The sequence below is a fragment of the Melopsittacus undulatus genome, chromosome 5 (genome assembly GCF_012275295.1).
Source record: "Melopsittacus undulatus isolate bMelUnd1 chromosome 5, bMelUnd1.mat.Z, whole genome shotgun sequence".
Classification (NCBI taxonomy): domain Eukaryota; kingdom Metazoa; phylum Chordata; class Aves; order Psittaciformes; family Psittaculidae; genus Melopsittacus; species Melopsittacus undulatus.
In genome coordinates, this window is record NC_047531.1 from 50,931,578 (window position 1) to 50,956,847 (window position 25,270).

Sequence of the window (25,270 nt, forward strand, 5' to 3'; positions counted from 1 at the left end):
AAATATTGTCAATTTTGTATATATAGATGTATATGCATATATAAGAGGCATATATAGATATACATAAACACTCAGAAAGCTATGTAAAATACATTGTACCCATTGTATTTTAACTGAGGTGGGTAACAATAAAATGACAGACTTCACTGCCATTTTGTTGTATCTTCATAGGTTTAAAACCTATCTGAAAAAAAAGAGAGTAAAGAATTTGTTCCATTCAAAAAGTATACAATCATCTTCTGAGTAACAGTCTTTAAAGGACAGAGTTGGAAGATTCCTCTAAAACCCTAGTTTTCACTAGCGTATATCTATAGCACTTTTAGCTTTCCCCCCACCATCCTAGCAATCAATGTTAAACAGAGCATAACATACAGTGTACACTGAGGTCCTCACATGGACATCCCCCTTTATATTTCCATACATCTTGCCCGTCCAATGGAGGCATTACTGGAATGCTGCATCTTGATGTAAGACTGCATGCTTACTCATTCTGAGCTGTTCCCACAGCTCCCTCCCAGTATACAAGGAAAACCTTTCCTACCATTCCAGCTGTTGTCTGCCTTCAGGTAATCTTCTCCAGACCTCTGAGCTTCTTGCAGTCTGTTCCTGCTCCTTACGGATATTCAGCTCAATACTACAAGATGCTGAGTGCTCCTGAGAAAAGCCCGTGGTTCTTCTTCACTCCCTCTCCCACTCATCTGAGAGAGCCAAGGGAGCTCTCTTCCTGTTGGATCTGACCATTTTTGTGAACTACTGTTTTCCTGGATTGTCTGAATTTGAAACACGTCACAGCGCGAACAGCAAGTTCTGTTCTCAACCTCTTGTCTCCAGACTGCGGACTGCAGCCATGAAAAGCTTTTGTTGAAATAAATGCCTTTATGAAGAAAGGTGTCCAACTTATCACTTGATTTACAGTGCAGTCAAGAGGAACAGCGAGCAGAGCTGAAGATAACTGGGTCTCATTTATCCAAATACAACAATGCTGGAGTCCCACTGATTAGCATTTGCCTACAGACACTGGATATTGTGAATACCACTTCAAGGTCTTTGATACTTACCCAAGTGTTGGTGGATTTTAATTTTTGTAAATAGACTTCATTTGATGCCAGTTCAGAAGAAAATCTTCTGGAAAATACTGAGTTTCTGCTGCTTGATCACCAAAGACTCTTAGTTGTAAGATATAAATTATATTTCACTATTCCTTATTCCTTGTGTAAGATTTCTGTATTCCTTTGTAAGTTTATTCTTTTACATCACTCTTGCACCTTTCTCACATCTTTCTTTTGTACAGATTTATGTCTTAGATGGACATAAAGATCTTGAATCTAACTACACTGAAACACTAGAGAAATTCAAAATCAAGACATGAACTGTGCATGCCCAGGAAACTTCTACAGCCAGCTATTGAAGAGGCTGTCTGTCCTCAATATTGGGAACTGGCACTTGAAGTAGCCAGTTAATAATAATGTCAGGACAGGGATTACCTCACTGAGGATCGGCTGTCTCTAAAACCCAGCCAGGCTGCACATATTTTGGACCACACATTTCCTATCCATTCATCCATCCACTCTTTACTGCATTGACTTCATTCAGCTCAAAAAGGAAAGTTATTAACACAGTACTTGGTACACTACAATAGATAATATGGCTTTTGATTTGTATTTCAGATCAAATGTAAGATGTGTTGAACTGCAATCAATGTGTGGGATCTGGAATACAAACTGAACAAAAGCCTGTGCAAACACCTGCTGCTTGGAGTTTTCTGACTGATCAGTCTCTGCCTTAAACTGAAAGCATCTAATACCTGTAGAGAAAAAAGTGGAGAAAGTCTCACCTACTTACACTGTGAATAACATACCGCAGTCATTGTCACTTACTTCCTTCAAAGCAGTACTCTACAACATAGCCGTCTAACCCTGCTGCTCCAATGTGGTCTGGTGGCCTCCATTTCATTGTAACTGAGGTATCAGTCACTCCATCCACTGCCAGCAGAGTTGGTGGGCTAGTAACAGCTGAAGCAAGCAGGCAGAGGGGAGAAGGCAGAAAAATGTGTTACAGTTAATGGTTTACATTTATGGTGTGTATTCCTCTAAGCATCATAGGTGACAGGCTAAATCCTGCCTATGAGGCATTTCTAGTCACCCCTGCCACGTCTTTCCCAATTAGGACCAAACTAGAAGAAGCAGGTATCTCATCCCATATCTTCTCACAGCCTGACCCAGATTCAAATTCCTCTGGCTGAGGAATGAAAAGGAGAGAGTGGTGGAAAGTAGAGCAGAGAAGTTGTGAGTAATGTACAACTGCAGGTGTCTTCTGGCAAGAGGAGAGCACGCTGTAGCAATAACAGCCACTGTCTTCCTTCTCCTGTGCATTGTGGGGGTGCTGCTGTGCAAGGCGGTAACCTTTGCTGGCCTACAGAACAAGACACCTTTCTTTTACAAGGGTTTGTGGTTATCACAATAGTTAGAAAATCTGTTTCTTTATATGAAAAGGCCACCAAATCAGTTTGTCACTAGGTGAATGACAAGGCCCTCTAGCTATTACATTAATATAAAGCAGTAAGATGACATGTAGAAGAGTATAAAATATGATCTAGTTTAATCTGGATTGTCAGAAAAAGGATATAGAAAACATGTGATACTTTCCTGGGAAAAAAAGCCACTACTTCAGCTAATGGATATCCATGAGGCAGAGAGAGAAATTAGGAATTATTCAAATGTATCTCATCATATGATTTATTGCATTATTGGGCAAATGTGCTTATTTTTTCCATAGATTTCTACCTTTATGATAGATTGCATATGTGTGGGGTTTTTTTTAATAGAAATATATGAATTATTTGTGAATGCTTGTATATTTTAAATAGTAAGCTACTATGTATCAGCAAAACAAGTACCGAAACATGAAAGAAGTCTCATTTTATACAGAACAGCCTACAGAGAGTGATCTTCAGACTTCTGATTGGTTCTGCTGACCGTTTTGGCCAAAAGGCAGTGCCTGACGGAACTTACAGAGGAGAAAGAATCACAAAACAATAAAGACTATAATCCATCATCTTTATCAGTTCCCTGAACTGTCAGTTTGACTGGCAATAGCTTCATGCTATTGTCTCAAGCGGAACCTGGGATAGATGCACAAAAACATGGAACTATTAGTTTTGGTCCTTAAAACATATTGGCCATAGTATTGATCATATCAGGCTCACCTACAGCAAGTCACTGCTTTATTTTAGTTCACCTTTTTTCTGTCTATACATCTTAGTTTCTTGTTTATAAAAGAATATAAATTCTTCAGTGATAGACGTATAGTTTTGGCACCACCTGATAAAGCTGGGTGCAACCTGATAAAGACCTGAGCAACACAAGTGCAACAAGAACTACAGTTATATAATTGGATTACTGTAATAATGTATTAATGTTAACTTTCTAAACGTATATTTATTTCTATGTTTTTGATTACTTACCCAAAGGAACAAAGGACTTTGAAGGCATACTTGGTTTGGAAGTGCCTATTGCATTAACAGCAAATACACGGACCTCATAAGCAACACCTTCAATCATCTTCTTCGGCTCAAAAGTTGTTTCTTTTATCAGTTCAAAATTCAACCTCATCCACCTGGAGCTTTGCTTCTTTTTCCTTTCAATGAAATATCCTATTGACCAAACAAAATTTTATTCTAGTGAGTGGTGGCATAAAGCTCAGTAGTGAGTGGTCTATTTTTTGACTGCCCAGTGCCCTATTTTCCAGATAAACCTCAACATGCTCTTCTAGCCTTAGAATGGTATATTGTTAAGTTTTATCCATTGCAAGTTGTCTGATGCTCATCTGTTTGCTTGGCTTTCACAGACATGCATGAGCTTATTTTGGACTTCCTTTACAGCACCACTGTATGTAGTTCACATGGAAAAGGGCCTGATTCTGCTGGCCTCAGGGTCTCTTTGACTCTCCTCTCAGTTCAGTGTATTAGCATATACTACAATTTTCTCAATAAATTGTTTCTGAAATTCCTGCTACCATTCAAACAGATTAACTGTTCAAAGTTTGGTAGTATAAAAGGTTGTCTTTCAAGTAGGGGGATTGATAATGTGACAACATGCAAAACGACAAACCCCAAACCATTCGAAAAACAAGTATATGGTAAAGTCGAAGATTGGGTAGAACATTCTTGCAACTGGATAATCAAATTGCAACTCTCCAGGGACTGAGCTAAGTGCTGATCTTATTGGGTCCATTATCTGGGGTATGTTTCTTTTGTCTGTATTAGAACATCACCACAAAAAGAAAAAAGTATGTACCTAAGATGGGAGATCCACCATCATTTGCCGGAGGTTCCCAGGTCATAACACACCAGTCTTCACCCACCTCAGTCACATTTGGTGCCTGAGGAGGATCAGGTACATCTGTTGTAAACAAAGTAAATATTAATTAATTAATGAAATATTTTTTTATTCGTTTGCATTGGTTGAATAAAAAATGAATGGATTTTGAAGTGCAGCAGAAGTTCCTAATGAGGAGAGGAAGAAGGTCTTTGTGGATCCTGTCAGGTAGTTAAGAACAGATAAATGCAAATCTCTTCAGCACACTCAGGACTCTTAAGAGTGTGATAAGACAGAACCCACAGCCACATGAAGGATGGAGAGTGTTAAGGACAGCCTGAGGCAGCTGCTACTGCAATATGAGATGTCAGCGGGGGTGATAATTAACTCCTGCTTAAATCCCATGCTAAGCTCCTGTGTCCTTCAGTAAAGTATCCTTTCACCTCAATTCCACATCTGAAAATGGGGACAAACAGGGAAATTTAAGTTTCCTGAGAATCTACAATTTGGTAGCTAGGGAGGACAGCATTTACAGAATCCCATCAAATAGAAGAAGAAGAAGAATCTGTCTCTGGTTGGAGTGCAGAGAAGTAGCATTCTCCGAGGTGCATATATCAAAAAGGGTTGTGATAAAAGACATGGCTCAAGTGCACTGTTTCACAGGACTTACCAACCACTTTAATGTTGATTAGAGCTGTGTCTTCCCCAGCTTCATTCTTTAATGTTATTCTGAAAGGACCTGAATCTTCCCTCTCAGCTGCATCAATGACCAGACAGCTGCTGTCTGGGTATGTTTCTGCCCGTATTCTTCCACTGTCTGTGATCCCCTAGGAATCAAAAGAAGCAGAGGGAAAAGTTATATTTTCTGGATTGAAGAATCAAAACAGTCAAAAATCCAAATCCAAATGCAGCATAGGACACCATCAAAAAACCTAAAACACTTGTAAGAAAAAAACACTCTAAAAGCTCCAAATTTCAGCCACCTAATGATCACAAAAATTAAAATAATAACTGAGGGACAAATAAATAACTTTAAAATACGGTAACTGGGCAATATGTACTGTAAAAGCAGCCGTTTGGTAGATTTTCACTAGTTTTCTCCTTCATCTCATATGTCCCTCTCCTTTACAATTTATTTTGAGCAAGCCCATATTTTTTCCTTCATTAATGTCAGCCTTTCCTCAAAAAGACCCCCAAAATACTGAATACTTATCCATCTTACCCTACATTTTTGAGTGAGAAGAGTTTTTGCATGTCCTCCTTGTTTTCTGCCATTAATGCAATGTCTTCACAAGGACAAAGGTTATTTTCTTAAGGAGAAGGCCCCTGGTTAAGCTAAAGAAACATCTATTATGACAATGTACCTTGTCTCCTCTACTCCACACGACTTTTGGAGTTGGCTCTCCAGTGATTGGGATCTCAAGTCTTAATTTGCTTCCTGCCACTACTGTCACGGTGTTATTTTCCCCGAGACCATCCAGGTGGAGTTTAGGAGGATCTGAAAAAGGAGAGATTGTCCAAATTTGCTGTGTGACCACCAGTCTGAGAGCTCACTGATTTGTCAAAGGTCTGCAACATAGAGAAACATGCTCTATGTATTTTCCTGGTATTTTTAGTCAACCGATTTTTTTGTGCGGAAGAAAATTTGTGAAGAACATTTCTTTTAACAAAGTAATTGTCTGATGAGAAATAAATTATGCTACCATAGATATTTTGGAATAGTAAGACCACTGAAAACAATAAATCTATCTTCCTGGGACAGAGTTACGCATGTTCAGATAACTTCCGAGAGACAGTTCCTCTAAGTGGTTCTTGAGAATTTTCATTGCAGGCTTTCTACAGCACTTTTTACCATGCTTCTGATGTCACTGTTCTTACAGTTTAAATCCTTTTTCTGAAAATTAAGTGGTCACATTTTTGTACCCCATGTGCACAGGGAACAACTGATGAATACCCTCTTACAACTTCTTTTGTTTCACTGGAAGTGGACATACCCCTCTAGTACCCCTTCCTCCTTCATTCTCTCTAAACCTTGCCAATGTTTTGTTTTTTTTTTTTAACATAGATATCTCATTTCTTTCAGCTTCAATTGCAGAACATATTTGATAAAACATTGGTCTTTTATATTGCTCTCCTTTTGACTTTAAAGTTGCTGATTGAAGTTAAAAGCCAGTGAGGTGTTGTTTTGGGAAGTGTCAATGCTTTGTTTAATTTTTGTTCAAAAGACTGGGATTATTAACAAGCCTTCTGTTTTGCTGAGTGAAGAAAAGCTGGCCAGAAGCATTGTGCTCTCTAGATATTAGTTAATGTATTTAGGGAATAGGTAAATATGTACCTATTCTGCTCCTATTTTACCAAACTAAATCACATTTAACAATGTCATCAAGCCAATCTTCAAAGACAACACTGTGTATCTGAAAAGAGGATAGCAACAGGTGTTTTACACAAACTTTTAATAGTGGTTTATGTTTAGGAATTCAGCATCAACAAGCCTTCCTCATTAGCTCCCCTAAGCTTGTAGACTATGAACAGGTCTTGAGCACAGGCATAGCACACTGACTAACACACTTGAACTTTGCAAAAGCAGCAGGTTGGTTTTCTCTGGTAGATGCCTGCTCAGAGGAAACAAACTGATTGTACTCAAGGATATTTCAAACTGCCTTTAATTTCTAAAGGTCAGAGAAAGAGATGTTGTATGTAAATCATCGTGCCAAGTACTTACCCACAACATGTACTTTGCATGGAATATTAATATTATAGGCATCTGGTACAAACATGTATTCACCCTCATCATCAACAGCAGCACTTGCTATAACAAATCTGTGGATTCTGTAAAAAAGTGAAAAAAAAAATCTAAATTATTTTTGAAGACTTTGAAGCTGTGAGATAAAATCTGTAAAAAGCTTAGGAGATCTGTGCAAGTGTTTAAAATTACTGTCTAAAAATCAATTGCTTGCTGTTTAGTGGTATTTTAGCTGATTAAATGCTGTGGGATTTGTACAAAACATTATTGAGGCAACCAGCAAATAAGCAATTTTAATATTTTTTGTTCAAACGCAGAGCTAAAAAAATACAGGAGTGCAATCTCTGACACAGGGATTTTATGCTGCTGCCATTAAATTGTAAGCTGGTTATTCAAGAATAAATCTTTAAGTGATTCCATTGTGGGAATATTCTGACTTGTTAGACAATCTTTGTTATAGGATCCAATATACAATTTGTTTGCCAGAATAAACAAATGAGGGAGCAAAGCATATAGTGCTCTTACTATTTGACAGTGTCTTCCAATATGATGACATTTTTGCTCTTCTATGACCTGCTGTGCTAAGCTTTGTTCCCTTCTTGGTCCTTTTTCCCTCATCTTGCCCTATGGGTCTACATGGGTTGTGGGGAGAATATTCAACTTATGTCCCTTACTACAACTGAGAGAGCATTAGGGAGTCTATACAAACATTTTACAGCCTGTTGAGAAATGGAGGGCTGGAGCTCCTCTCCTATTAAGACAGGCTGAGAGAATTGGGATTGTTCAGCCTGAAGCAGAGAAAGCTCTGGGAGACCTTAGTGCAGCTTCCAGTACCTAAAGGGGACCTACAAGAAATTTGAGAGTGACTTTTTATGAGGGCATATGGTGAGAGGGTGAGGGCAAATGGCTTTAACCTGATAGAATGGAGATGATATGTACAAGGGCATTTCCCAGCTGTATGAATGGTCTGCTAAACTGAAGGAGATATCATTAAAGGTAGGAGCTTTTTTTTGGTTTGGGGTGGGTTTTTTGGTTTTGCTTTTGTTGTTGTTTTTTGATTGATTGGTTTTGATTTGTTTGATTTTTTCCCTAAACTGACAAACTTTCCCTGGAAAAGTGTGGATTAGAAATGCAAAGGGATCTGATATCTCCAAATACTTTACAGAGATACATGTTCTGAGTTAACACAAACATAATCTACCAGAAAAACATTTAAAAGCTACATACTAACACCAACAGCACTGTCAAGAAAAATTAATAGCTTTATCTTAGATGAATCAAGGATTTGATGATTGTCCTCCACAGCCAAAAGACACATAATGAAAGGAGGCAAGGAGACATAGGTTTCATGATGATAAAAACAAATATGTTTGAGGGACAGAGGAGAGGCTTGGTTACCAGATAATTTTCAGTGAACTAGCCCACATATTGGCACATCTCTACACTATTGTTACATTGAAGTCAAGTCAGTACACAATGGGTTTACCTTCCTTTGTGATAAAGCTTTACACGGTCACTAGCTTCAACCAGTTGCCCATTTTTGTACCATTTTCCTTCCACGTTCTCAGATATCTCACACTTCAGGTGGATTTCCTGTCCAAGCCTCACAGTCTGGTCTTCGAGTGCAAGTGATATCTTCAGTGGTCGCACTTAAGAAAACAGAAGCAGAGATATTAGTGCTAATATCAAACAATAGCTCATGGTTCCATCACAGAGCAGCTACTAGCCCTCACAATAGTCTTCAAATCAGAAAAATGTCTCCAATAATAAAGTTCTCATGTCAAAATACCAGTAATATGTATATGTAAGCTACATAAATTAACCTCTCTTCATATAGTCTGATGCCGTACGGTGATCCAAAATACCCATGCCCTTACTGGGGAAACTCCATGAGTATTTCCAGTAGAAGAACTAAGCCCAGGAGAATAACTTTCATGCTGTGACCTCTCTGGTGTTTAGTTCCTGGAGGTAGAGGGTTTCTACCCCCCAGAATCCAGTAAGAAACTTTCAAGAAGTTAAAAACCTGTGTCCTCAGACCTATGCACTAGAAGGATTACAACCCACATTTTGTGTCATCTAACAGCTTCCTAGTTGCTCTTATAGTTCTCCCACATGATCTGAGATACTTTGGAGACTTACCAAAGTTTTTCACCACAAGTGAGGACTGTCATTATCAATCTGTTTTGTCAGACTAGTAAAAAAGGCTGACTAGCTGGTAAGCTTAACTTCACATACACTAATTGATACTAACTGGATAACAGAACAACATGAATTGGTTGTGCTTAGGATGCTAATTTGTTCAAAAAAGTCAAAACAGTATTAAAAAAAAAAGTCAAATCAGAGTATTACAAAACGGTGTATGTTTACATATAATAACTTTAGAGGATGGGCACATACATTTAGCTAAAAACACAGGCATTTTTAAAAGCTATCACACAAACAATACTAAGGAAGCTACCTAGTCATGTGTTTGGGCCTCTGGGTTCAGGCCAGGTGACACTGATGCTTTTGAACAGTATTCCCAGTTACAGGGCTGCTTATTTTTTCCAACATACTTTTTCTTTTCTGATTTTGATTAAAAAGCCATGGTTTGGCTTTCCTGTGAGAATCTGAAAGGATTAAAGGAAGGTGGATACTTTGCTTGAAGATTTTGTTCTGTTGACCTATTACATATTTGGATGGTTTTCCATCTTAATAGTGTTATAGAAAAATTTCAGCCAAGACCAGGACTAGCTCATTGCCTGTCACTGCAAAGTCTAAAGGAAAGTTACTGTTCTGGAAATTTGCAGCAGAAATACTGATATAAAGTTAAGTCTCCCTTTAAACCCCCAGGAAAAGTCTTTGACATACGAACTTAACAAGATGGATGATACTTACAATCAACTGAAAGCTTAGCTTCTGATTGGCCTCCAGTTGTCATTACTGAGTAAGTTGCATTGTCATTTTTCGCAGCTTCCTCTATGACCAAAGTGTGTTTTTTGCCCTCAACCTTGATTCGATACCGAGAATTAGGATCATCGCTAATTTCTACACCATTTCTAAACCTAATGGAAAACAAAGAACGATTATTTTTCCAATAGAAGTCCTGTGCAGATAAGACCCCTGTAGACTGAAACTTCTAGAGAAAACTTTAAAAGACTTAAGGCACAAGAAAATGTTAAACAAACTCATCCATGAATTTGTAAGGATAGTTTTGCTGTTGATATCTTTTTTAAACAAAGTCTTCTTGAGATTTACTTAATTCTCAGGTTTACTGGTATAGAGAAAGCTGTCCCCATTTTTGCCAACAATTCAAATATTCTGGGGTTTATTCTCAAGTAAAACAGTATCTGTTCAAAATGTGGCTTACCATTTCACGTTTGCGTTTTCCTCAGACACTTCACAGCTCAGTTCTACTCGTTCACCAACATAGGTACTGGTATCCTCCAGACCTTTGGTCACCAAAATCGGAGGATCTTTGGAAAGAGTAAATTACTCAATTACAATCTGAGAGAGAAAACTAGGTGAAAGAGCTTTTCAATATCATGCTATAGAAGATGAGTTTAAAATTCTAATGCTAGTCTCAATGCAACTTTTTCTGCTTTTGAAAAGTCATTCCTCATTAAGATGTGAGTAAGAGATGTGACAAATACAAAAAACAGCATTTGTTCAGGTTAATTCCTGCCTTGCATCCTGTTTTATTGACAGTTTGTCCAAACAGGTCAAGAGAAGATGCTGACATTTCCCAATTGTTTCCCATAGCACGCTCTCATAAAGCTGTGTTTTCATTAGGTCCTACAGCTCATTATGCACATTAAGATGACCTGATGACATAACACTGTGCCCTTATTGGTTTAATCTGTTCCTGCTGTCAAAACTCAAGTCTATTTACTAGCAAGAGACTGTACAACAGTTATCCTATGATATTTATATGGGCAATGTGATCTGTTATCTTGAATTGTTTTCTGAAATATTTGATGATTCTTTTTCTCTCACTGTAAGTTTGGCTTTTCTCTTAGTTTTGTTGTGCCATGAATATCACCAGTAAGACTGTCAAAGCTGTAGGAAGGGTGAAGAAATGGCCATCTATTCATAGGTTTTGATAGTCTTTCCTTAAACCTGTGCAGGTGGAATGAAAGCTAACTGCTAGAAAGACTAATCTGAAGGTACTTGAAGCAAATCGGTTGGACTAAGGATGTGAGCATGATCAGGTACTTAAGTGTGGTGTTGGGGAAAGCCAACGTTATGACGAGCTATTCTCCAAAATGGCTTTAAAACTATGAAGGAGACTACAGCCTCACTAGATCCCAATGCACTGTATGAAATCAACCGTAGTTCCATTTCAGGATTTCCACTAAATTACTAAATATAGGATGAGGAAAGCAATGGCCAGGGAACACAGAAATACTCAGTGATCCTAAGAGCTACTAATGCAAATACATAAATGTACTAATGAGGTCATCCCTGTTAATTTGTTTAAGCCAAAAAAGCCACCACAAGTTACAGCAGGTGAAATAGGAGCAAGCTGACATAGTTACCTCTCACAAACAGTTCTGTGGAGCATTTCTCATCACCAGCTGTTACGTAGTAGCGAGCATCGTCTGCCATGGTACAATTATTGATGAATAAAATTCTCTGGTTACCCTTGTGCTCAAAAATGTATCTGTTTAAACAGGAACGCAGCAAAGGTAAATTAGCAAAACTGCTGGGCCTCTTTTGTTTCATGTGGAAAGCACTTTAGGGATTATTAGAGGTCGGAATTCTACAAAGAACAGGAAAAATTTTATTGGGAAGTAATTTCCAAGATTCAACAGAACTATCAAACGGCTTTTGGCAAAAAGAGTTATGATGTAAAGAGACAACGAGCATCTTCTGGTTTCTGGCTTGTTGGAAAATCCCAGGCTTAGGTGATATGAAAAAAAAAAATAAAAATAGAAGAGCTGGCCTTGAAGGATGGCAAAAAAAAAAAAAATGGAGTCTGAAACTCTAGATGAGTGAAGATGAAAATAACCAGTAACAGGACACCATCCTCATTACAACACTCTTAACATTTTTGTGAAGTATAATAATAGCCGAAGTTAAGAAGTTAGTATTATGGGTAGGCCAGATGGCACAAGAGATCAGTAATGGGATATGGGGTTTTGGTAATGGGATATGGAACCTTTCACCTTTCTGTCACCAATTTTGATCTGCTCCAGGTTTTATAATGACCAAAGCTCATTAGCATCTGACAGCTGCTTCAGCAGCCTGGTAGAAATACACCAGAACATTCAATCCAGGTCCTTCTACTTGAGAGATATCCATATAGCCGCCTGCAAGACACTTCTGAACTGCTCATGGCAGATATAGGGGCTAAAGAAAAAGTATCCCGATCATTATACATTTTTTGTCAACTATGAATATTAATTAAAATCCTTCATTGACTCTTACAGCAATTGAATGAAGGAAATCTGCCCCTTCTTTATAAGAGGGCTTTTGCTAATTTCTATTTTTTCAGAGGACGAGAGAAAAAAGGTGCTAGGATTTTGTGCTGCTGAGAAACATTTAAATATTACATTGTTGTGCATTACTAATTGCATGACATCATTCCTAGCTGTGTCCGACTGTGGAATAGGATTTTCTGCACCAAACTGTAAAAGCTGGTTGTGTCCATACTAGGGGCTGAGCTCATCTTCCAGCCATTGTTCTACCTGTACTCAAGTGTGTGCACCTGCAAAAAAACTTCTTGTAGATAAAGCAAGAGCATAAACCAGTATAAAGGTGATATAGATGATGAAGCAGTTTGTATTTAACATCTCTCCTCTTAAAACCCAAGTACTGTAGAAAGATTCTGACCTTTCAGACATCGGAGTGAGGACAAGTAATTTATTTACTCACAGTGCTTCTCGATTTTTTAAATCTCCTATCAAGTAGGAGATGGCGTCATTCTTTTGAGGCAAAGGACACAATCTGCATTTAGCATTAACATTTAGTAGACTTCTCTGCATCATGAGCAGTATACCATACTTTGCACATATAATGAAATTCAGAAATAAAATTAGTACAACCTGGGAAAAGAGACCTGTCAAGGAAATACATGTGTAACTATTTTATTTCTTCCACACAATAAAGCCACTTACTTTGCACTTGGTCGTATTTCTTGGCCATTTTTATACCACTTGAGTTCCACTGTTGGATCTGCGAGCTCTACCATGAACCTTACTTTACCTCCTTTGTCCACCTGATATGCAGGATCAAGACCTTTGGCAAAAGCTGTTGTGGAAGACAAGTGTTGTTATAAAAGAAAAACAGGTAACAAGAATATGAATGCTGAAATGACACTGCATAAATCTCATCAAAGCTGTCAGTATACATGCACACAATGTCATGTCTCTATATTCTTCAACTAGTCCACATGAATCAATTTATTTTCTAGAAACATTAAAATAAGTGTGAAGCTATGCAGATCTGACTATTCTGACCAGTTTCAAGGTAGCAGTTCTGCTTAACTCCTTCCAGTAATAAAGCTTGAGCTGTAGTGTGCAATCCCCCTTATGTGGGAATGAATATTCTGCCTTATCCATACCTGCACTCTTCTTCACTTCCCTGCGCATGCGCTTCAGACGCTTTAACATGCCTCTCAGGTCAGTGATACCATACTGAAAAGCAATCTTCTCATATTCACTGGGATTAGCGTTCTTCAGGAGCTCCCACACATCTATCTCAGGCTCTTCCTCTTGCTGTTTAACCTCTCTAGCAGTAGCAAGATAAAAGTATGGGAGAAGAGTTAGTCAGGCTTTATCACACCATAAAAAGGTGAAGCTGGATCTACAGTAAAGCTAGAAGCATTTTGATCAAAATTTGAAGGCTGCCATCATATTTATTTCATTTGATGTGAGTTGAATAGCTCAGAATGACATTCACACATTTCTTTATACTTCTTCAAGGTAGAATTTGGACTTTTCTGGTGTAATCAGTTATGAGTTTTTATATTGCTTCATTATTACTCAAAAAAAACAATACCAAAACACAACAGTGAAAATATAGCGCTATAATAACATGTGGGTAAATCCCACTTAAATAGCTTTTATCTGTTGTAATTTTAATTAAATCAGTAACAATTTATGATGGCATCACTGATATCCGAGTCTAATCTGCACATTTCATAATTATATAAATATGCTTTCAAATCCTAAGTCCCTGTAGCTGCTACTAGGGGTGACTAATGAAAGGCCATTGAAATCCAAGGGAATTTGGGTCTGTAGTTACACCAGCGCTTCTCAGTTACTTGAAGTTGGCATATGGATAAGAACTGGAGAAATCCACACCAGCTTGGACTTGCAAGATGTATCTGTTGACTTCCATGTTTATCTCAGTCTTAAGAGCAGGAAGTATTTTCAGAGGCCTGTGTGAGGCATCACCTTTATACAGAAGATTCAATACCGATTTTACTACCTACAACTCCAAGCTAAGACAACCAATAAAGAGAAGCAGAATTATTTTCACAATGGCAACCATTAAATGAGAGAACAATGGAAGCATCCTAAACAAAATGATAATTTCTGAGATTGACAGTTTAGCTCAGAAAAAAGTGAACTGCTAGAACAATTCAGGAATTGGAGCAGAAATCTAGACTTCATTTTCCTGTAAATTCATTAGGATCATTCTGATTTGATCTACTTTGTCAACACTTTTGAGAACAGAGCGAGGAAATAAATATTTGAGCAAAAAAGAAATGACTGAGTTTTGGGATAAGACACTGCTAGAATAGAGCTCTATCAAGCCAGACAGAATTTTCTTTAATGTATACAAAAACAGCACAGGGGGTCCCTGAGAATCTCTGCATTGCTGGGTGAGAAACTATGGAAAACATTTTGCTGTTTAATCCATAGGTTTTATTAATTTTCATAATATGCCAGTGTTATTTTAAAAAAGAAAAAAGCTTCTCACTGAGGAATTTTTGAAATACTTACATTGTTATCTTAGAATTACTGTTAGACAATTACAGGTATACAATTTTATGTTTCTTTCCTTTTACTTTTATCTGTGCTTGTGCTTTCTGGAGGATGACTGTGTAGCAAACACTGGTGTTTCAGTGACATTCCTTCTGCATGGCAGCAAGCCACAATCAGCTTGCAAACATATATAAAATCCAACATGCCCCATGGAGTGTCATTCTCCTCTCTCACGTCTGGCTGTTTGCCATGCAACGTCTGTTCATGCTCAGGAGGAGCACACTCCATGGGAATCAGGATCATGTACCCCTTTATATAGGGCAGTAGCTGAGAATAAGGATAAGTTAGAATATCCTAATTTTTAACCATGTTGAAATAAGTAATTCCAGATTCTTTTTTCCTCTTGTGTAACTGGAGAACAAATAGAGCAAACCAACTTTGTTTTGAGACTACAATGCTGTTTTTACTGTGTGTAATGGCCAAATAATGCTTGATATTTCCTAAGCAGACCTATGAGGCTTACCTCTCCACAAAATCACTTTTAGATCTTTTCCCCAAAAATGTGCATTTCATTGAAAAATGTACTTTTTTTTAAAAAAAGGACCTAAATGTTTGAGTGGTTTTGAGATCTTATGCCTTTTGGAATTTCGTGCTGTTACCGATCCATTGCATTGACAAAGGATAACCAGTTACAGGGTAGCTTACTAGGGTAAGAACTGGTTTGTCTTCATGCAAGGCCAGCACGAAATTTAAAAATAGGCAGTATATAGATTCTATGCATTTAGGTCTTTTTAAAAAAGCATGTTTCAAGTATTATGCACCATAGGTGAAAAGTTCTATCTATATGCTTGGTGATATAAGCATAAAAAAGAGAAGGAATATACCTGCGACATTGCCTTTTGAAAAAATGAAAACATATATTTGGCTTCATAAAAATGGATATTACTACCTATATAATTAGCAATTGTATTCAATTAAGCTCAGAATTATGAGGTTGCATGTCAGTCCCTGGAGCAAGGAGGTGATGAACCAACTTGACCAGTATCAAATAATGGTGTTTAAAAACTAGAAGTTTGTTTTGCCCATTCACCACACGGTAAGTATACTATGTTTATAGGGCTATACAGCATTTTTCTTACAAAACTTGTGAGTTACTTGTTAGTGAAGTGATAATGACCCCTAAATTTTCTTTCCACAAAAACAGCAAGACCTGTTACATGCAACATTCTGTTACACCCCACACACAGTCAGGAGAACTCTCATGGTAAGTTGTATTAGCATGATGAAAAGTCAAACTGAAGATCCTAATTAGGGATGAGAAGATTAAAAACCGAAGACCTGGTGGATGTGAATTGGTTCAGGTAATCTTTTCACTGTCTACTTATTCCTTCAGCCTTTCCTTTTTGCTTTATTTACTTAAATACTATCCTTACTATGATAGCTCATGGGCCCATTGTTAACTTTTTATGTATCTAGTGTTAGATGAGGTAAAGGCTCTAGTTCCTTTTCGAATTTTCTGTGGTCAGCTGCCATCGATTTCTGTGACACGTAGAATTTCTGTGTCAAATTTAAAAAAATTACAAATTAACAGTCTTGTCTTAACCTGTTAAAGGACTCATCTGTGTTTAAGTTCTGAGGTAGCTACAGGCATAACTATCATAACACCATATCTTCAAGGCAAACCAGAGAAACACACACCAAAGTTTTTCTCTGTCCCAACATTTAAGTTAAATAAAACACCACTGAACATTTGTGTAGACATAGTGAAAACTTCAGAGAAGTAATATAAATTTCTGTGGTTTGAAATCATTATATATGTTTTTACATATCAGGATGCTCATAAAACCAAATTAAGATGTATACAAAGAGGTAAATTTAACTAATTCATTTTTTACTCTTGCACCAGACTCAATTTTCTGAACTGCTCATCCCAGTGTAGGAAATTGTCCACCTCTACCCTCCATGCAAACACAAAAGAAATAGCAAGTAAACAAAATGTTATTGGTCACTTTAGGTTGTGGATCACTTTTTATCCAGTGCACTCAAATCTGAGGTTTGTTTTCTGCACACTTAAAGGTACAGTTAATTAAACATTTGCAGATCATACTGAGACTGATAGTTAGAAACACTGAAAAAAAATGAAAGGTAAGAAAATTCTTAAGAAGTTATTAATGCTACACCTGACTCTTTCTGTGTGCGAACCTAATGGTTTGCAATCCACACCTGCTCACTGCATCACTTGGTTCTCACCTACGTTTCAGGAGACCACTAAAGTCAAGTTCTCCTGCATCTTCTTGTCCTTCACCGCTGTTATTAATAGAAAAAGATCAAATCTTTGTTTAATACAATAAGACTTAGACAACTCACATTGCAAACACTCTAGACAACACACATTGCAAACACTCTAGACAACACACATTGCAAACACTCTAGACAACACACATTGCAAATACTCTATATGTCTCATATAGAATCATAGAATCATAGAATGATTAGGGTTGGAAAGGACCTTAAGATCATCAGGTTCCAAACCCCCAGCCATGGGCAGTGACATCTCACACTAGACCATGTCATCCAAGGCTCTGTCCAGACACACAAATTGTATAAATCAACACAAACTTGTATCCTTTTTCACACAAATTATGTTTCCTTGGGCACTTGTGAAAAATAACACAAAGGTTTGTATTGCTTGTTATTATATTTTGATGACAAATTTTTGTAACTGCATACATAAATTTGCCATGATTTGTGTTAGATTTCAGTAACAAATAAATGTAAGCTAGTCAACACAACAAGCTTTGTTTCTCATTTCCACAGTGTATGTGTATAAAAACAAAGGGTTTGTGCTGATCTTTTTCTTTGAAAGTAAAATGAAGATTTGCATTGCTAGCTGGTATTTTAAACAATGCATAACTGTGACAAATACTGATGCATTACGCTTAAGATTAAGCCTTTCTCTAACTGAAAGTAGAAATCAGTTAAAAACCAAAGAAATAGTACATCATACATTTTTTATGGATAGAATCACAGTCCTGTGAAGGTGCATTTCTTTCTATAATGTGACCTTAAGAAGTAATGCCTTATTATAAAGCACATCTAGACAAAAGAAATGCCTTTAATATTTGTAAAAAGGGCAAAGTCCTGCAAATGTTAGGTCAAATGATGCCAGTATTTCCTCCCAGATTTTGCATGCAAGTAATCATCTATAATCAGAAAGTACTTGGATATCCTCATCCGCTTGTGCAGAATGGATGTTGCAGTTTTTTTAAGATATGCTGAAGAAAGGAGTGCACCTTGAATGTAATATCTTTTGCATTTACTCTTTAAATCAAGCCTCTCTAAACAAAAGCAGTTACTTCTGAATCACAGCTTTGCTTGTATGCATAAATTAACAAACTGTGTCTATGTTCTGAATGTTTGTAAAACATTTTCATTCTGAATATTTCTGTCCTTGTACAACAATTTTTTGAATAATATATAAAAACATCTATACTATTTTGAATAGATAACAAAACTTGAGACACAATGCTTTATTTTACATCCTCTGCATTATTTGTAGTTGTCCCATAATGATGGCCCTATGACACAGTTTTTTACTGTGTGATAACATAAAGCCAGATCCTATCTCCTTGAAATCAGTGTGAATTTCCTCTCTGCCTTCAATCAGGACAGGACTGAGGCCAGGAACTTTCATACTGTTGCGGACAGCTTTCAGAAAATGCAATAGAATATATTAGTGAACAAAAATAAACTTTTAAAAACCTCTAAAAAAGAACCATTTAATTGCCTTAAATAGTCTTTATTCCCTTAAAGCAATGATTCTGTAACTTCACAGTAGAGTCTATAATACCATATGTACTATATATGTGTTATCAAATTCATTCTGCTCACTACCAACTGCCATAAACTCCACTTCCTTAATCTTTATTTACAAACAAAATTTCTAAAGTACTTGATACAATTTCCTGCCAAGACTGATGTGAGTTCTATGCATACTACCAGCGTCCATTACTGAGGAGCTTCATAGAACCACTGTACGAAGTTACCTTCTTTTGAAAGCAGATCTGATGTCAATGGATTGGGCAGCCTGGGAAGATTCTATGAAATAACAGTAATACAGGAATTAAAAACTTAATTTGAAATTAATGTAATTTATGTAATCAGTGCAACTTGTCATATGGAATTTGTTCAGTGTCCTGCTAAATGACCACCTTTGCTCCTTTGGCAGTTCTGATAAATGCAAAGCTGTTCAATGCTAGGCTAACTTTAATTAATGCATTTCCCTAAACCACTTTTTGCAGTTCTGCATAGATCTCTCTCAGTGGTGTTTCTCTCTGGTCCCCTTCCTGCATATACACAGGCTCTGGCTTTTTTGTTTTCCCATTCCCTATGCTTTCTTTCCCGCTGGCATGTCGCACTTTCTCAGTATGCTCAGCATCAGAAGAAAGAAAAAGTCCTCTCTGCAGCTGCTGACTAATTTTGACCCTCAGTGAAAAGATGAATCCCTCTCATGTGAATTGTCTATTTGTGCCAGGCTGAATCAGATTAAATGGTTCTGATCCATAGCCAGTGAATGGAGGTAGCCAGGTTGGCCTCTGCCTTCCTGACCTCTGAATACACACACATACCTATGCCCCTCAGGCTGTCAGTCAGCTGCCAAATGTTCCCTTACTTGTGACTGGCTTCCCCTGACTGGTGAACAGTCTGGTTTAGGCCATTTGGCAGGCATGCTTTATGAGGGTGAACAACCAGTTTGTCCTCTGGCTGCTGGTCCTGGAATTTTGGAAGGCATCCATCTTTCTGAGTCTGATCATGCAGGTATGTGTGCACTGTTGTGCTGGCAGAAGGAAAAGATAAGTCTGTGTCTTGAGGTTTGCCAGAGTAAGACCTTTTACAGCACAGAAGTACATAAAGGCACTGCTCTCCAATGCTCTCCACATTGTATTAGTCTTTACTTTGATGAAGAGTGGAAGAAATAGCTTTCTGTAGTATGATCATACCATGACTGATCAGAGTGCAAAACACTGGCAAGCCATGAGCACTCCACATCCCTCTGTTCATATGCTGACAGATGGAGCCTTTCTGAATAGCCTAAGCCTAGCTCTTTGTCTTGTGTGCCAGAGCCTGTCTTGAATTCAGTACTAGTTTTATCTGCCAGCTTTTCTAATTTTTGTGTAAATGTCTCACTATCTATCCCAATGTTCTTTTAAACAATAACTTGCAGACACTTAAGGAAATTCTCTGAGCACTATTCTAAAAAAGTTCATTGTAAGCATTGCTTCATTTAAAGGTTCTGAACAAAATTAGGTGGCATTTCAGGTTAAAAAAAAAAGTCTTTATAAAGCCTTACAGATGCAAATGTAGTCTTACCAGTAACTTCAAGGTCAAAAGAGCAACTATCAAACTTGTCCTTATAAGACACTTCACAGCGATAGTTCCCTGCGTAGTTTTCTTTAGCTTTAATGATATGCATCTCAAATGTGTGAATCTAAAAATCAAACATCATTGTTCATTAATGTGAGGTTTACATTTGCACAAAGCAGAAGTTAAAGTATTAGTTTTTCAGACCTAAACCAGGAGCAAGGAATAACTTGAATAAAGGGCTCTGGAAAGAAACTGCAACCCATAAATGGCAATGGAAAACTTTGTCTTCTCCACCATTACTTGTCCTGAGTGGGGAAAGCAGAAAACTCTGATTCTAAGCAGGGTCAAAGATTATCACTGAAAACTGCATGGGAAAGGCAGAGTTAGAAGCCACTGCTCTTGAATTTCTACCTGTTGTCTTAAGCTGACCTTTAAACTCTCTTTGAAGCTTTGCCCCACTAAGAAAGAAAAGCAAAGACACACCTTAGTGTGACGCTCAAAGGACTCTTTCAGCTGCAGGTGCTTCCCTGCTTTACTGGCCAGATCCATCCATTTTCCTTTGAACCACTTCACATTTGGCTTTCGGAGAAGATCTTTGGCTTCTACTCTGGCTATAAATGTAATATTCCCACCTTTTGAAAAGAAAAAAAGAATAATACAGTCATCAAGGAACATGTAGTCACACCTGTACAAGTTTCTTTTACTACTGCTCCATCCAGTCTCCATGTGCTTGCTCTACCATGACAGTAAGAATCAGATGGAGTCACACAGGCTATGAAAGTCCTGCAGTCTTATAGAGATTAATGATTTGGGGTCTGGAATCCTTCTGCCCATGTTAATGTGGACCTTGAGACACTGAGAAGCAGGATAAATTTGTTGAGGCAAAACTCCGTGTTCTCATGGGTAAATTGTTCCAAATATTTTAATTTCCTTGCCTAAAACAAGAACAGGCATTTCTAGGCTACTAGGCAGTTGTAACATGAATAAACTCCAGTCTGGAAAAGAAAGCCTGGAGCTCTTCTATTATTGATTCTTTAAGCTGAGAAGAGAGGGAAAGAGACTTCTCTAAACAATAATTTGGGAATAGTAGAAGTTAGCCCAGTTTTCAGAACATCAGTGCCCAGTCCCTACTAAGTTTCCATTCTAATACTCATGGGCTCCAGAGAAGAATAACTCTTTATTTTCTAATTATATTCTCCCAAAATTACAATTTTCTGCTCAGAAACTGATAAAAATAATAGGCATGCATAAACACACCCCACCCTCCATCTGACCACTTCTTAGTGTATCCAAGTGCAGAACAGACATAGATATCCTGTACTGAACTTCTCACCATTGCTTCTACCCTGCTTAGGATGCAGCTACCTTACCATGTTAGTATGGCCAAGGAGTGCAGTTTGGAAGTGAACCTCCTAACCATCCCCATTTACTGTGCTCTGGTTCACAACACAGAAAGTCCTCACAGTGCTTGAACTCTATTCCTCTAGGGTGAAATTAAAATCACAGATGTGCTCTGAGTGTTTGCAAGCTGTGCTCCAGCTGGTCATAGGTATATAGGCCACTGGACTAAACTGGCGCTAGTTCAGATCAAATCCCACAGAATGGTTACAGTGGGGGTGACCTATCTGCTTCCTTGCAGAGCTGCTCCTATTAGTCTACTTGCTAATTTACACACAGCTGTAGGGTACAGAGGTTGACCTGGCAATCTCAAAGCTGTGCTGCAAGCCTTTGGGTAGATCTTCCTGACTTATCAATGAAAGTACAGACAGCAGCATTAAAGTAACCAGTTCTCCAGAAATTATACCTCTTACCCATTGTGCTTAGTAAACTATTAGATTTTGAGCTTGTCTTGAATTAAACAATTGGGTTTTGCTTCTCTTTGTACAGTTCTTTTTGTCTTTGAGAAGTAGAGTTCACATCCAACTACAATCTGAGGGCAGAAGCTGAGTGTTACAAGAACTGCACATACCTTTCCCTCTGCCTCAGTCCCTGTCTCAATGGGAGGGGCTTTTGATTTTTTTTCTAAGCACTTACCAACACTCACTGAACCGCTCTGAGGTTTTTCCACAAATAGAGTGGACATTTGGGAATCATCACGTTTTTCTGATTCTTCTGGAGCTCCTTCTCCAATAGACCATACTAAGATGCAGAGAGAGAGGGAAATATTAATCATCTGAGTGGGTTTTTCTCCCTCTAAAATGCACTTACCTGAACTTACTGAACTCTCTAACCCTATTACCTTTCTCTTCAGATGTCCTGAAAGATATGTAAGTTTTTGTTCATACTGACATCCACTGCTTGGCTGTCACAATGTGTACAGTTCCTGCAAGAATGCTACCTCTGTGGTGACAGAAAATGAAACTATCAGGGAGGAAGAGAGGGGAACCTGATCAGCCAAGATGGGTGGTGAGCAACTCGAATGGCACCAGCATTCAACCATGAGTGCTTTACAGAGGAAATGCACAAAGGTCAGCTCTTTGTTTTTCAGAAGGTATGGAGGTTCTGAAAACACAAACAGCTGTAAGAACAAAAAAACACATATGATGTGTAGTGTCAGTGGGTCTCTCTCAAACCCATACTCAGTCAATTGTACAAGCTATTTTTATCCTTAAAATAAGACAGGGATGAAGCTTACTGTTGAACCTTGCTCTTTTCTACCACGATAGAAACAGAAAGGTGGGGATCAGTCAATGCCCTATCCTGCCATGTGCATTGGCTGATGTTCTACAGAAAAAGTTTGTCAGATGGAAATTATTGTGTCATGTGTTCAGACACAGCATCTTCTCTTCTGGACATTGGAATTTTGGAACCGAAAAGGAGCAATTTTACTGAGAGAAGCACCAAGTGAGCAGTTTCCCCAGGGTGGAAAACAGTCTGAGTACAGCTGTGCATTTCTGGTCTTTCTGCTCATCTGAGCAGTCCTGGCTTTGTGCTATGCAGTTTATATCTCAGGCAAAATACACGCAAAACAGTGGCCAAAGCTGATTCTGAATAGAAAAGACAGGGAAAGCAAGGCAGCAAACTTCAGTCTGCTACCTGCTCCCTTTCTCTAGAAAGGCAAAGCATGTGTCTCATTTTCCAAATGAGAACTTGCGAATCCAAATGCCACATCTCCTTTTTTTGAGGAGTTATTGCCAGTGCATAGGGGAAAGTGAGTAAAGCCATTGTTGCCATGGTAGTACTGAAGAGCAGAGCAAATGTGGAAGTGCAGAGCTATAATTAACAAAGTTATTGGTCTCTTTCAACTCAGAGCTGCATCTCCCTTGTTCCCCTTGAGCTTCTTGTTTCAGAAGTGAAGGCAGATTTTTATAGCGCATCCAATACTCTTTTCATTTTGGTTTCATAACTAGCATAAATGAGGAACCAGCTACATAACACTTCTCCCTTAATCAAACCCTGGTCTTGAAATTAAAAGCTCCTTTCCCTGCTCAGTATTTTCTGTAGAAAGTACTTTTCCTAAAGTCAGAATTGTAGAGATTACTGATACAGGAACCTTTTTAACTCATGAAGATTTCCATTGCTCATGAATGCAGTGCAACTTGTGACAACAATGGGAAATGCAACCAAACTGTTTTGATTATCCTGAAGTCTATTAGGAATTTTTAAAAGATATAGAAATGCTAGATTGTTTTGCTACAAAATTTTTGCCTTTCAATCTTTCCGTGAATTATGAGTGGTGTATGTAACACATCTGTGTATGTTTGCTTGTACAATATTACAGGTAAAGACATTTATGTATATACACACATGTATATACACATATATGAAAACATACATACAGACATACACGAACACAAATATATATATAGATACACATCTATATATACTCTCTCTCCAATCTGTATGTTTAATTATGCCAGTATAACATGGTAGTATATGGAAACGATGTAAGAACAAATGATAGTTACTGGTATGAACAGAATGAGATGACAATGCTCAGTACAGGACCTGGTCACATGCAGTAACCTAACAGGTCACAGGGTGAAATGGAAAAAGGGTATTAATAAAAGGAAGAAGCTTACATAGAGTCATTAATTCGATACCACACAAAATAACAGCTAAATATTATCATCACCTTTAGATAATTACATTTTCCTATTTATTAAACAAACAGAACAAAACGTGGGTTTGACGTTGGCTCAGGGAGCTGGCATAGGCGGCTATGCCAGGTCAATAACCATGGTTGAAGTACCTGCTGCTCATTTTGTTCCAGAGGCTGCAAATCCTGAAACCACAAAAGTGGGTGTAGTATGCGTTACCTGCCAGGGTAGGAAGAAAGAGGTTATGACTTTCCTAAGTTTTTCCCACCGTCCTTTGAGCTGTGAGAAGAAGCCATTCTCCTACAGTCTCCTGGGGCCTGTGTGTGGGATTCAGATAAGCCACTGTCACCCTGTAGGCTGAGGAGGAAGGGAATAGCTGCATATCTATCTATACAGAAGTAGGTATAGATAGATAGGTATGTATGTATGTGTAAAATACTGATACATGTGCTGTCTTGTACAGAAGAGCTGTCTCTCACTCCTTGTTTAGCTGCTAGAAGCCTATTTTATTTGATACTTAAAAAGTATTTCCACAGCTATAGTTTGAGGCTGTATAAACAATGAAGACAAAAATAAATATTTTAAGATTTAAAGCATTAAGAAGATTGTATTAGTTAATTTTGGAGTGCTTCATCATGTTTTTCAGGAGGTCTCACCTGAATCTTTTCTTTCTGCTGGCTTAGACATCCCATCTGAAAGGGAAGAGCAATTTACATGACACCAGCTCAGAGATCACAGCCTAACTAAACTCACTGAGATTTTAAGAACATTAATTCTTCATGCAAGAGGATTAGACCAGATATTTAAGAACATACCCATGAGGAACTACTTGAATACCAGAAAAAGGAAGCGAAGAGCTAAGGAAAAACCTCAGAAATCTTTTCCCCTTTCTCT

General features: G+C 37.9%; 1 protein-coding gene across 2 annotated transcripts in view; it reads right to left on the reverse strand.

Annotated features, from left to right (window-relative positions):
• MYBPC1 (myosin binding protein C1) overlaps positions 1-25,270 on the reverse strand; it is a 73,743-nt gene that overhangs the window by 18,955 nt on the left and 29,518 nt on the right. Inside the window, exons 3-21 of one of the 2 annotated variants that reach the window (XM_013129351.2) lie at positions 25,033-25,068; positions 22,371-22,475; positions 20,820-20,968; positions 20,343-20,460; positions 19,019-19,070; positions 17,223-17,279; positions 13,604-13,770; positions 13,158-13,290; positions 11,577-11,701; positions 10,409-10,514; positions 9,937-10,103; positions 8,546-8,708; positions 7,039-7,145; positions 5,681-5,814; positions 4,987-5,143; positions 4,296-4,400; positions 3,464-3,652; positions 1,878-2,012; positions 1,728-1,804 (exon numbers count right to left, since the gene is read on the reverse strand). In XM_013129351.2, coding sequence (XP_012984805.1) covers positions 1,728-1,804; positions 1,878-2,012; positions 3,464-3,652; positions 4,296-4,400; positions 4,987-5,143; positions 5,681-5,814; positions 7,039-7,145; positions 8,546-8,708; positions 9,937-10,103; positions 10,409-10,514; positions 11,577-11,701; positions 13,158-13,290; positions 13,604-13,770; positions 17,223-17,279; positions 19,019-19,070; positions 20,343-20,460; positions 20,820-20,968; positions 22,371-22,475; positions 25,033-25,068 — 2,282 coding nt within the window. The remainder of the gene's footprint in view (positions 1-1,727; positions 1,805-1,877; positions 2,013-3,463; positions 3,653-4,295; positions 4,401-4,986; positions 5,144-5,680; positions 5,815-7,038; positions 7,146-8,545; positions 8,709-9,936; positions 10,104-10,408; positions 10,515-11,576; positions 11,702-13,157; positions 13,291-13,603; positions 13,771-17,222; positions 17,280-19,018; positions 19,071-20,342; positions 20,461-20,819; positions 20,969-22,370; positions 22,476-25,032; positions 25,069-25,270) is intronic. The other variant, XM_005150450.2, reaches the window with a different exon arrangement.